Source organism: Citrus sinensis, chromosome 7 (assembly GCF_022201045.2).
Source record: "Citrus sinensis cultivar Valencia sweet orange chromosome 7, DVS_A1.0, whole genome shotgun sequence".
NCBI lineage: Eukaryota > Viridiplantae > Streptophyta > Magnoliopsida > Sapindales > Rutaceae > Citrus > Citrus sinensis.
The window spans coordinates 27,464,643-27,478,926 of NC_068562.1; the positions used below are offsets into that span (position 1 = coordinate 27,464,643).

The 14,284-nt window shown below is 30.5% G+C and overlaps 1 protein-coding gene across 1 annotated transcript; it reads left to right on the forward strand.

Annotated features, from left to right (window-relative positions):
* Positions 1 to 9,575: 9,575 nt before the first annotated feature.
* Positions 9,576 to 11,194, forward strand: LOC102606846 (uncharacterized). The gene is made up of 2 exons (XM_006493784.4): positions 9,576 to 9,979; positions 10,392 to 11,194. Exons 1-2 carry the CDS (start codon positions 9,815 to 9,817, stop codon positions 11,016 to 11,018), a joined length of 792 nt encoding a protein of 263 aa, XP_006493847.1. The 5' UTR covers positions 9,576 to 9,814; the 3' UTR covers positions 11,019 to 11,194.
* The last annotated feature ends 3,090 nt before the right edge of the window (positions 11,195 to 14,284 follow it).

Genomic DNA, 14,284 nt, shown 5'->3' on the forward strand with positions numbered 1-14,284 from the left:
AATATTTTTGAAATCCTCGTCATGAGCTCTACATGATGATACCAATAGTTTTGGCAACGAAGCTTTCATTCGCTGTAGATCTGTAGTCAAAATTTTAAAATAAAAAATTTGACTAAAAATATGCGACGAACAAAAGTTTCGTGCGGAGTTATTGGTAATATTTTGTAGAACTAGAGACAAGTATTCCAACAATTCTAAATATGATTTAAACATATAACATTTATAATTTCTCGGTAATAGTTAGTGATGGTTGACGGTAATACTTTATTTTTTAATAAATAATTCAGAATAATATCATTTTAATATAAATAATAATATAAAAAAATATTAAAATATATAATACAGTTCATCATACACTAAACATGATATTATTTTAAAATTATTATATTCTAATACACTACAATCTAGTACAATTCAATGCATCGCATTAGGCCAAACACATCCCAAGGGATTTATCGAGGGAAAAATAATGAGCCACTGTTATTTGTGGAGTAAAAATAGAATGTCAATGGAAATAACATGATGTTTTCTATTAGTTGATGAGATGGATAGAAAAGGGTCTTAAGAGAACAGTGAACAGGCATTGGTAGCAATAACCTTGTGTCACCGCCATGAGTAATAATGACCGAATGCCTAGGCTTGGCTTGTGGTCTTGTGCCAAGTCGAGGGCAATGGCATGGGCGTGCTTGTGGGCAAGCATGAAAGCAAGGCAAAACTAACGCGTAGTTTAGGGCGCAGCAGCAAGCATACGTTGTGGAGCATGTTGGCTACAAATTCTCTGAAAGTGGGGCTTAAAATCAATCATAAAGTGGGTAGTTGTAGGTGCAACTAGTGGGAGAACATGACCCTGAATCACATGCCTTGAAAATAAGGGCAAAGAAAGTGGGCTTACTCATCAAGAGATGTGGGCAACGACGGTTACACTCTATGACATCCTTGCTATTAGGCTAAGTGGGTAGTGGTTGCTTTATTCAAGGGGTAAATGGAGATGTGCTCCCTAGATCATGACTAATGGTGCCTAAACTTTAGAAGAAAGATTTGAGGTGGCGCGAGGGCAGCAGGCCACCTCGCCTTAGCAAATGAGGTGTTATTTGCAAACTTATACACACACGCGCGCGCATGGTAATGAGAATGTATGATGTGAGAATCCGATTGTTGGTAAAAAAAAGTAGTGTTCTTGAGCATACAAAACCTTGAACTATTTATAATCTTTTCTTATCCACGTAAATAGAAAAGTTGGGGGTTGAGCCTCCGTAAAATGCAAACAGTGTGTGTTTTGCGTACTTCAATCCTTGTTGTTTTGTTCTTTGTTGTTGGTGGAATTAATCTGTCGGGTGAACCTCCATTATGGGTCTTTCCGTGCTTGTTGCTTCAATTACTTTCTGTTGTTGAGTGGCTGGCTAACAGGGACTTAGTGCCATCACGCAGGGTTGCCAACATCTTTGAGATTATCCCCGGTGACACCTTGCAAGTTGCAAATATGTTATAAGGTCCAAATATTTTTGTGTCTTATTGGGCTTTTCTTTTGGAGTTCATCATGGCCCAAATTACAATTGTGATGCCTACTCATTCATATGTCTCTTTTCTTGAAGCTGAAATGAATGCCACACGTACATTTTCCTTGACAAGGTATTATTTATTTATTAAACCATTTTTTTTTGTTTTTATACATAAAATAGGAAAAAGAAAAAAAATCAATCAACTTAATTTTTGGTAATGCTAAGACAAACCGCAGGAAGAAACTTCATTTAAGAATAGTTTTATGAATTATTTTTATAATACATAAGCAATATTTTTGGATTGTTATGTTTCAGTCAGTGAAAACTCATATTCAAGATGAAGAGTCAAGCAAGTAAAAGAAAATTGTTTTTCTTTTTTAATTTTCTTTTACTTTAGAATTTTTAAACCAAGGAAATATTATCAATTGTTTTAATAAGGTTGTTATTATATAGGACAATTCATGTGACACACAATGATCCATACCTAATCTTTCATTTAAAAGAGAAAAGTCATGGTCCATAAATCGATAATGTCATCAAGAAATAAGTATTAGAAGAATTAAGAGAAGATAAGTGGAGACAAAAAATTGAGAGTAAAAAAAAAATGATTTGGAACCTAATCAAAGCTTTCTTAAGATCTAATTATTGACTCAACAACATGTCACCTTTCACATGAAGTTATGAACAGTGAAACCAATTTATAATCTAAATAAAATAAAATAAAAATGATGGTTCCACACTTTTGACTCAATTAGCAAAACGACTGAGCATCAACCAAAACGAAGAAATAATACCAATTTTTCATGATTCAAATAAACAAACAACTTGGGCACTCTTTATTGATTGCTCGAATTTTAAGCAAATGCAAATCGTTCTAGTTAATGTAAAAATCATCTGCAAAAACGTCTAAATTCATCTAAAAATTTCGACTAAAACATACGAGATATCGATGATATAAACCCTTAAATTAATTACTATAACTATATATAACTTGTAAGGTATCGATGGTACCTTACAAGTTACAAGTACATAAAAATCTGAAACTTAATGATAAATTTAATAAACAAACTACTTTACAAATCTAAATCTCACACCCTTTTCGACAAACCCAATAGGCTTTTTTTTTTTTTTTTTTCTCCCCCAAATGTGACATATAATTCTGAGATAATATACTTTCATCACTTACATAACTGGAACTTGCATGACCAACTCAGTAGTGTTGGTGGCATCAATGGAAATGGAGTCGTCAGTGTCACTAGCAGAATTATTATGATCATAATCTTCATCGTCAGTCAAAGCCTTCTTCTTGATGAATTCAATGCAGTCGGCCACCGCCTCGCTATGGTGAGGATCCGCCGGGTTGTAATAAGACCGCGACACGTGTGCCTGGTGACGATGATGATGGTAATTATTGTGTGTGGTGGTGGTGGTGGTGGTGGCGGCGGCGGCCTTGGACAGAGCTGATAGCATGATCAAACGGAAAACTGCTTCTCGAAAACGTTCGAGCAGAGTCATGGCTGGAGTTTTGTTCTTGTTGTTGCCTGATCGTAGCCTTGGAATGCAGAGATTTGTTTTCATTTTTCTGGCCTTCTCCATATGATCAGTTCATTGATTGGTAATATTTATAAGAGAATCTATTTGTACAAGACAAAGTGTTTTTTGTTTTGGGGTTTATAAAATGTACGAGTCTGGGCTGGCTGCAACATGCATGCGCGGCCACAAGTCTGAGTTAGCTTATTTAGTACATTATATAACGCATGCCAAAATTTAAAAAAAAAAAAAAAACACGTAAATAAATAAAATTTTCATAATCTAATCTTCTTCTTTTGAGCAAATTTCATTAATGTGATTGGTAGTTAATAAATTAAAAAATAAAAATAATTAAATCTTAATCATACACCATCACAAAAAAAAACATATGGAATAAATTTTTTTTTTAAAAAATAAGAACATAATTTGTAATATATAAGTTTTTTAATTTAGTTTTGAAATTATGTTGATACCAAAAGTTTTTAGTTTTTCCTTTAAATTATTGATTTCTTTTGAATTTTAAAAACTTGGTTCGTTGTTAAAGTTTTTTTTTTTTAGTATTTTGTCAGATCTGTAAGAGATATAGTAGCTGAAAAATCCAAATTTTACAGAACTAATCCACTAATAATTTACTTTTTTTTATAAAAAAAAGTAAATTTAGAACTTTCAAATAATTTTCTTAAGAAATTACAAAAAAAAAAAAAATAGAGCTATATATTGGAGGTGATAATCAAGCGAAGATGTTAAACAAATTTTTGTTATGATAATAATAAATCACATATGTTTAGTTTTATTATGATTATTGAAATTTCCCCGTGATTTTTAAAATGAATGTCCTCAAATCAGGTTTTCACGAGATTCAAAGAACTTGATCAAAGTTGTTAATGATTTGATTGTCAGAAATATTTGCTGGAATTGCTGAAGAATTAGTTTTTGAGTCAACACTAACACCCAATTCTGTGATTAATTAAAAAACTAAGTATGTTTAAGTGCTTTTTTTTATTTTTTGTCTTCTAACGTCTTATGACAACTCAACCACAGTGTGTGGAGTAAACAACTAAATGTTTATTATCATGAATAATCAATATTCTCTTTACAACAAGACCATAAAGATACCAAAATTTATGTTTAATTTTTCATTCTTTTTAAATTGTGGATAATATACTATAGAAAATAAAATAAAGCACACAAGTAATAAAAAAATTCGAAAAATTTATGCAAACTTAGATGGTCGTTTTTGTTGAAATTGTTACTAGTTTCTTAAATATGCTACATAGATTTTTTTTTCTTTTTTTATAAAAATTATATATTTGAATATTTTTTATAAAATTGAAATACAAACTTTGTATCATGATTATTTGTTACATACCTTTAGTAATTTCATTAACATGAAATTTTACCTTGAACATTTAAATTTGGCATATAATTGGTTGAAATATAGAGTAGGGATGGCAATGGGGAGGGGAGGGGAGGGGACCAATCTCCCCATACCCATCCCCGATATTTTGCATATGTCCCCGTCCCCTCCCCGTCCCCGTCAGAATTACTTGAGAGAATCCCCATCCCCTCTCCAAATAATAACAGGGGATCCCCGAGGGTCCCCGATCTCCGAATAACTAATAGTCTAATACATTGTTTTTATTTTTGATTTTAAATTAATCATATTAAAATAAAAAATTCAGATAAAAATAAAGTTCAAAATATATCTTACATTAATATTGATCCATTACAAAGTCACATTCAAAATATAAATTATTAAAATAATTATAAAACAATGAAAATAATATAAGTAAAATAACTTATAAGTGCAAATATTAATAACTGTATAATATAATCACAATGTAAAATAAACTCATATTGTTATTGTAAGCTCGTAACCAACTTTGACAGCACATTAAGGCCTCCAATGTGCTTGGATGAAGTTTGTTATGGTGTGGGCTCACAACTCTACCACCGGTGCTAAAAGCTGATTCAGAAGCAACTGTTGTAATTGGAATTGCCAAAATATCTCTAGCAATTCGAGCTAATGTAGGATACCTATTAGCATTTAATAATATAAATATTTTGATATTTATTATTTTTAACAATATTTATAATTTTGTTATTTATTTATTAGTAATTTTAAAAATAAAAATAAAATTAAAAATAAAAATGGGGAAATGGGTAGGGGATGGGGATTCCACCTCATCCCCGTCCCCTCCCCGAATAAAAAATTAGGTAAAAAATTTTCCCCGTCCCTTTCCCGAATAAAAAATTGGGTAAAAAATTTTCCCCGTCCCCTCCCCGAATAAAAAATTGGGTATAAAATTATCCCTGTACCCTCCCCGAATGGGGAAAATCCCCGAGGGTACCCGTCCCCGTAGGGATTTTTGCCATCCCTAATATAGAGTAACGAATCCTTTGTAATTGGCCAAACTTAGTGGATTGTACGTGTTTTAATAATTATAATGCATCGACCATATTAAGATCAATTATATTCATAGTATCACTGGCTAACTTCATATTCTTCTTGCATGTACATGTTTAGAGCTAGAAACAAATTCATATTAAAAAAAAAAAAATTATTGTTGGTTTGCTTTCTGGTATACTGACTTGTGATCTGGAAATCATATCATTAATTTGATAGACATCAAATGTACATATGTTCAAATCCTCAAATCTAGGGAAAATGTTCTTAATTTCAAGCAAACAATTAAGAAGTAAACATTAGTCCATTAATATATAAGTGTATATTTATAAAATAAAATGGGATGGGGGGTTTGATTTTCTAATTAATTGCGACCTAAGCCATATGAGTGAGGGTAAGTTCTGTTTAGGTCCCTAGGATTTGCTCCAATTACCCATTCACTCTTTATATTCTAAATAATTGCTCAAAACATTCATGTAAAGTTGTTAATACTTAATCAGATGGTCAATAGGCCGAGATCAAAGGAAGGACCACGAGAGCCCGTGGGCCGACAGGGCATGGCTCACCATATGCTTCATGTTGTGCCGTGCCTAATTTTTTTTTTTTTTTAGGCCTGGCACACATGTTGAGTTTACGCATGCCGATGGACCATACTTAACAAAAAATGACGATAAGCTTTTTTTTTCTCATTTTTTTATGAGGGTATGCCAAGTTATTGATGCGTTTTTTTAAGCTCGTGTACTTTTTTTGGGTTTATGTGTCTTTAATCAAATTTAATATAATCAAAAGTTTAAAACTCAAGTCCGTATTCAATAATAATAAATAATAATCGTAAGAAAATGCAATACTAATTATTAAGTTAAACTCTCCGAAATTATAATTTTTTTTAATACTTACCAACAACAACAACAACAATAAGTTTTCCCTAAAGATTAACTTAATTGTTAACTTGAACTTACTTAGAATAATAGATTATAGTTTATAATAACATTAGTACATGCATTTTATAAAATCATGATATTTATAATTTTATTTAATAAAATTATGATATTATCTATTCATTTAATAAATTATAAACATAAAATTATTAGAGCATTTTTTTAAACTAAGAGTTAAATGAATTTAAAAAACTTACGCTAGTAAAATGCATTTAAAAAAAAAATCAATTTTAAGTTATTTGTAAAATCATAAAATTTTAAGTTTGCTTCATAAATCATAAAAAGTGAAACATACTTATTGCAAGCCTTTTCAATGTTGTGCTTTAGCCCGTCTCCGATCATGTTGTGTTTTTAAGACCTATGTGCCTAAAATTCTAAGCCCAATCCAACCCGCATGCGTGCCCTAAGTTTTGTGTGCCCTACCAAAACTTGCTCATGCTATCTCATGTCGTAGGAACAAGTGTTGTGCCTGTGCTGTACGACGTGTTTCCTAACCTGTTGATATAAAAATCTATCAGACCTAACTCTTCAAGGGCCGTAAAATGGTATTTTTAGGAATGTTAGATTTTTTCATATTTCTTGAATCTAACTTTTTAGTGGTTAAATAATATTTATGTTGGATATAACTAACTTACAGTTTAAAGAAAATTAATATGCAATAGGTGAAAAATACAAAATAATTAAGAAAATTTTAATGAAGGTATATATACAATCTACAAATAGGGTCGTTTTAGATATTCTCTTTTAAATACAAGAATTACCTGAATAATTGAAACAGACACTAAGAACTTAATAAGAATTTGCGTAACATGCCAATTTGGCACATAATAGTCAATATAGAAAAATGTAAAACACATATTAAATATTACTTTTACACTCATGGATTCTATATGTTTTGGGTTATGAAACTTTAATGTCAATAGTCGATACTAGTCTTACGAATTCGTGTTAATATCACAAGAAACAAATTAGGTTACAAATTCACCACGTTTATTGTTATCAAACTTTTAATTTCTATGTTGTTAAAGTACTATGTCGATAACGAAAATATGATGATTTTCTCTAGTTATTATCGTATGAGAAAACTCATAAAATAAATTTTACATTTTAAATTACAGATGGTTCGTATTGTACTCGTATTAATTAATATTTAATTTATTCATGAAATAGTGATTAGTGCCCAACTAATTAATATTTCGATCGATCGGCTAGTATTAAGCATTAGTTAATTAAAATTTTGTCTTGAACTAAAGCCAGGTTTCTTCTCTCACATGGCTACATGTGCATGTCATATGGTTACGTAATTTTATTTGATTAATTCGTTCGTCTCTCACCAGTTATGATTATTATTATTATTCAACTCAGCCGACTTACCTACCTTCAAAATTATTTAAAAAAGGAATACAAAATTAACACTCCTTTAATATATAGTTCATGGCTATACGACAAAATTAAAATTTCTTCCACGATCCTCTTTTTATTTTGGATGCATTATTATCACTAAATTATATTAATACGGTACGACGTTTAGTATAATATCATACTGTATTAATTTTTAATAAATAAACTTAAATATTATGAGAGTTGTCTCATTCACGAATAAGGTCGATACTATATATGTATCTTTTTGTGACAATGATTATTTGAAAAAAAATTAACCTGTACCTATCAGTCAAAGAGGGTTGTCAAGGAGATAACCCCACGTCCGCTGAGATTAATCCTTGAGCTAAATTTCATTTTATTCTTTTAAAAAAAAGGCTTTAGACCTCTTGAATCTTAATTAAGCTAGCTTTTAGTCATGAATTAGGCTCATGGTTTTTTTATATACACGCGACTCGATTAAGGCAAAAATTAAAAAATACTAGCTTTGCTAAGTTTCTTTATCTTGAGCTCCCCAGTGCCCAAGATATAACTCATTAGTTTTATTAGATGAACTTGGAACACTCTCAACAGAACTCCATAGCTAGCAGATGGTGCGATTTGATTTCCATAAACAATTTCTATTTCCTCAAAAGAACACTCTCGGATGCAACGGCTTTTGTCTTTTCAATTTTTGTGATATTCCCACGTCTAATCTATGAAAACAAATGTACCAAATGTGTGTGTTAAGGTAAACTAATTATAATTTTAGAGAAAGTTAAATTGAAAATATATTAAAACAAAGTGTCAATTATAAATATGGCTAAAATATAATAGGGCAGCGAATTCGGTATCTAATTGTCTCATTTTTCAAACCATACTCCAATCAAAGGAAGAGGATGGCACAAGCCTGAAGCCACAGTGAGAGGAGAAGTGACTGTTACATTCTCTTTTGTTTTGCACTATTAATTTCTTATTTACTTATATTAACACTATTATGCTTGCTTTTTTGTTTTAATATCACACCTCTTAGAACTTAGATTAATATTACACAGTTCAACTATCAAAATTCAGAACAGATTGAATCTACCCAACTAATTTTAAAGAACATATCTAATTAATTATGGTACAGTTCGAATATCTTAAAAATCTAGTGCATTAATATCTTGCACTGCAATTCCAATATCGAAATTCAAATCATGCATGCCAAAAATTTACGGCACTGATATTTATGGGACATATCTACAAGGCGGAAATAAGAAAATTGTTATGTTAGATAATCATGTAACAGATATGATTGTGTAGCAGCCGTTGGATGAAAATCCAACGGTTGTGAAAATAACATAACTGTTACATAATCATGTATGATTATGTAGTATAACAAAAGATAGGAAATAATTACACACGAAACTCCAATGCCTTATTAGAAGCGTGATTACATGAGGGAAAACTTATTGCCACCCAATTAATCTCAAGCGATAAGAGTACTTTAGACAAACTGATAATCTATACAACTATGTATGGTGCATTAATTTGTAGAAAAGTAAATTTGTATAAAATTTTTGGCCACCTCTATCACTGCTCTTGATTTCAAATAAATAAATAAGCAATATAAAATTTTATTAAATCACTGGCAATTAAAAGTTGGTGGTTCTGTGAGACTTTTTCGTCAAAACTATCATTAAATTTAGAATAAAGCATCAAATAATAAATAATCACGAGTACCAAAACTGAAAAGCCAAAGAAGTCATGTGAAAAATTTTAGTGGGCAAGCAAAGAGTGTGATCGTGGCTCATTAAAACCAACTACGCGTATGAATCCCATTAAATCCCAAAGTCTCTCCACCTCTCTACTCATCTCACTACTTACAAGTGCATGCATACTTACAACACAACACTACGCAACACAACTCAAAAGCGCTTTCTATAAAATCCCTTTCGTGTTATTGTCATTTTACTCAGTCCACACACAAATAACAGAAAAAAAGAAAAAAAAAAAAACGTATTAGATTTGAACTCTATCGCTCGCTGAAAAAAAGGAAAGAAAGAAAGAAAGAAAGAATCCCCAAATTAATCAAATCAATGGGGGAACAGCAGCTTCTTGATTACATATTGGTCCCATTTGGGTTGCTGATAATGGCAGCTTATCACGTATGGCTTCTCTATCGAATTGTAAAGCACCCCACTAAGACTGTTATTGGTGTCAACGCCATCAATCGCCGATTCTGGGTCCAAGCTATGATGGAGGTTTTGTTCATTACTTCCTTTCACCTTCTTATTAATTTTGTTTTTATTGTATGACGATTTGTGGTAGATTCATCTCTATGGATTCAAGATTTTCTCGTAATCTGAGTTCTCTTGAATTTGTAAAAATCTTACTTAAATATTTGCATGGGGTATGATCTGGGAGATTATTTAAATGATGGTGCGTGGTTCAGATTTGTTTTATTTAACTTTCTTTGTAAATTAGTTGCCACGATGTAGGAGATGGATTATTGAGTCAATTAGGGTTGTTTCAGTTTTCCTTTTTTTTTTTTTGTGTTTTCTTCTTTATCTGACCTCATCATTTCTAAAACTCTGATAAAAATTGAGAATTTAAAAAGAAAAAAACTTTTTAATTTAATAACCACCGATCACAACTTTAAATGTTGCACTACAGGACGCGTCGAAGAATGGAGTCCTTGCAGTGCAGACACTACGAAACAACATAATGGCATCAACATTATTAGCATCAACGGCAATCATGCTGAGCTCTCTGATCGCAATTTTGATGACAAGCAGCGACGGCGACCGATCAACTTGGTTTACGTTTGGCGACAGAAGCGATTTCTTTTACTCCATAAAATTTTTCTTCATATTGGTATGCTTCCTGGTAGCGTTCCTGCTCAACGTTCAATCAATCAGATACTACAGCCACGCAGGCATTTTGATCAATGTGCCCTTCAAGAAAATGTCAGAAAACGTGCATCATCATCAGCTCACAGCTGAGTTTGTGGCCAGAACAGTGAACAGGGGAAGCTACTTTTGGTCAGTGGGGCTTCGAGCATTCTACTTTTCGTTCCCTTTGTTCCTGTGGATTTTTGGGCCTATTCCCATGTTCTTGTGCTGCGTCGTTCTTGTTTTCTTGCTTTATTTTCTCGACGTCACGTTCACATTTCAGTTCGGCTTGGGCGTTGGGGTCTCTAAGGATCATAACCAAGATGAGGAATTAGGGAGGTCAGCTGTCGATTTAGGGTCTGTTTGGGAGTACTACGAAGAAACAGCTTTTGTTCCACGGCGCTCATAACTTAATTAGCTAAAGAAAATAAAAGGATATATACCTTCATACGTAATAGAAAGAGTGCAAATTCATATTTAACCATTCGTTAAATTGAACTGCACTTGCGTTAGGCTTGTTCTATATCGTTGCTTATCTCAATAGGATAGGCAACTCAATAATAGTAGTTAACAGTTTGGCTCGAATGGATTGTTGTTTCTACGTGACTTTAATTCTATTTATTTATTTATTATACGAATCAAATCTGTTACAGCATAATTCGAATGTTAAATTACAAATCAAATATATTCTTTCTTCTTTCGTATGAAATAAGAGAGCTGAGCACCAACCAATTTAGGTACTATTTGAAATTGAGGTATTGTAACTGTTAAGATATAGTTGTTGTGGAAAAAAAAACTGTAAATATAAAATAAAAGTTAATAATATGTAGTAAGGGGGATTGCTACTTTCCTCCCTACAGTAATTAACATATACCATTTACTCCTCTGTTGTTTTTAAAATGACCAAAAACCCCCCTGACAGTATAAGTTTACAATATTACCCTTATTTTTAACTACTCTTTTATTTACATTTATTATAAATTAAATAAATTACATGAATAGAAACTAAATAAAAAAATTAAGTATTAAAAATAAGAAATATATATTTTGATATGAGCAAAAAAATTAATAATAATTTTTTTTCTTGTAATTATTTATTTTGTGAACATTTTCTTATAATAATATTTTGTAATATTTTAAAATTAAATGTAAAAAGTATAGGCAAAATATTTTATTATTTATCTTATAATAATTTTTTATTTGTCATTCAAGTTTTCTTATAATAGTTTTTTTATCATTTTATAATAAATTTCTTATGTATTTATTATAAGAAAATTTTTACAAAATAAATAAGTACAAGAAAAAAAATTATTATTAATTTTTTTCTCATATCAAAACATATATTTCTTGTTTTTAATGCTTAATTTTTTTATTTAGTTTCTATTCATGTGATTTATTTAATTTATAATAAATATAAATAAAAGAGTAGTTGAAAATAAGGGTAATATTGTAAACTTATGTTATCAGGGGGTTTTTGGCCATTATAAAAACAGTAGGGGTATAAATAGTATATGTTGATTACTGTAAGGGGGAAATTGACAATCTCCCTATGTAGTAATTATAAAGAGTAATGATACAGCCACAAACTCTTGTACAAACTTATTTTGTACAAACTGATGTGGCATGATAAGATTGGTTGAATTAAACATCACTTGGCCCACATGATTTGTTTTTATTAATTTATATTTTCATTCAACCAATGAATTAATGCCACGTCAGTTTGTACAAAATAAGTTTGTACAAGAGTTTGTGGCTGTATCATTACTCAATTATAAATTTTAAATAATAATTTTGATAAAATTATTAAAGATATAATAGAGTTTCCATCATACAAGTGAAAAATTATATTAACATAGCCTCAGAGATATAGCAGTTAATATTTACCAAACATTTTAATGCTGTAACTTTTAAGTTATAGCTAACCAATCTCAATTTCAAACATACCTTTATTATTCTTTTTAGTAATCAAAGTTTCACACGTTTTTTGTTCTATTGTTATAAGAAGTAATAATTTTTATCGACTTATGATATAACTTTGAACTCATAATTCATAATTGGGAGAGAGTTACCTTACTGTATCTCTACGGTACGACCCTCTCATATAAATAGTACTCGATCTTGGACTTAAATGGGACCAACAACCAAATTTGTAAGGTAGCATGCTCCTTCATAATTGATGAAAAGTGTACTAAAATTTTACACTTAAAAGTCAAAATGACAAATCATACCTCCAGTTAATGCGTTGAGAATTGCTCATTTTTCAGTGTAAGAGTGGCACTAGCTACAAGTGAAACTCTTTTTCACCTTTTGCTTTGTTTCCTCACTTTGGAAATTTGACCACGTGCAAAAACTTTTCTTCGACATATGTAATAAGCACACGTTAATAATATGTAATAATTATAAATTTTAAATAGTAATTTTGACAAAATTATTAAAAATATAATAGAGTTTCTATCGTATAAGGGAAAAATCATATTAATATAACTTTCAAACTATAATAGTTAGTGTTTATCAAATATTTTAATGCTGTAAGTTTTAAGATACAGCTACTCAACCTCAATTTCAAGCGCACCCTTATTATTCTTTTTAACAATCAAAGGGTTTTCGCATATTTTCTATTCTATTGTTACAAGAAGTAATAATTTTTATCTGACTTATAATATCACTTTGAATTCATAATTTATATTTGGGAGAGGACAACCTTATAGCATCTGTAAGGTACAGTTCTCTCATATAAACAGTATCCGATCGTGGGCTTAAGTGGAACCAACGACTAAGTTTGTAAGGAAGCATGCTCCTTCATAATTGATGAAAAGTCCACTAAAAATTTTACACTCAAAAGTCAAAATGACATATCATACCTCCAAATTAATGCGTTGAGAATTGCTCATTTTTTACTGTAAGAGCGGCACTAGCTACAAGTGAAACTCTATTTCACCTTTTGGTCTGTTTCCTCACTTTGGAAATTTGACCACGTGCAAAAAAATTTCTTCGACATATGCTATAAGCACACGTGTGTGAACGAGAACTCTCCCGATAGAATTTGGGATATCATGAAAATTCACTTTGATTTGGTTACATTTGTTATACAATCGGTTTGGATACAGAGAATCAAATCCTTTAAGATATGCATTATCTTAACATAGGAGATTACGTTTCCATAATTCAGTGACTTAATGCACCATTAATAAAGATTAATCTTTAAGATGCATTATTTCCATCATATTGATCATATTCATGTAGAAAAAATGGAGGAGAACGAAACAACGAAAATTATATAATTTTTTTTGAGAATGTCATGGTTGGGGATGAAGTGTTGAAATCTGAAGAGAAAGAAAGAGGAATATAATTGATGCTTATTTGATATGACTTATCTAATGATCATTTTTTTTTAATCTTTAAAAACTCTACTTAAAACAAAACTAAACAACAATAGAAATTTGAGAGATTAAATAAACTATGCTATTTTGTGTCTACTAGTAAAATTCAAATTTTTAAATTTTGAGAGTAGAGGTTAGAGAGTTTTTTTTTAAATTAAATTGTCTAAAATTTGAATTATTTATTAAATTCTTGTTTCATTCGTTTCATAACATAACTTAAAAACTTATCTTCTAAAATACTTTTATAAATTTTACTAAAATATATCATCGAACAACCAAACAATTAAAATTTTTT

Bases quoted from the DNA above. Each gene is read 5' to 3' on its own strand.
- LOC102606846 (XM_006493784.4), top strand. From the start codon at position 9,815: ATGGGGGAACAGCAGCTTCTTGATTACATATTGGTCCCATTTGGGTTG. The intron at 9,980-10,391 runs GTTTTGTTCATT...GTTGCACTACAG, and splicing joins GGGTCCAAGCTATGATGGAG to GACGCGTCGAAGAATGGAGT.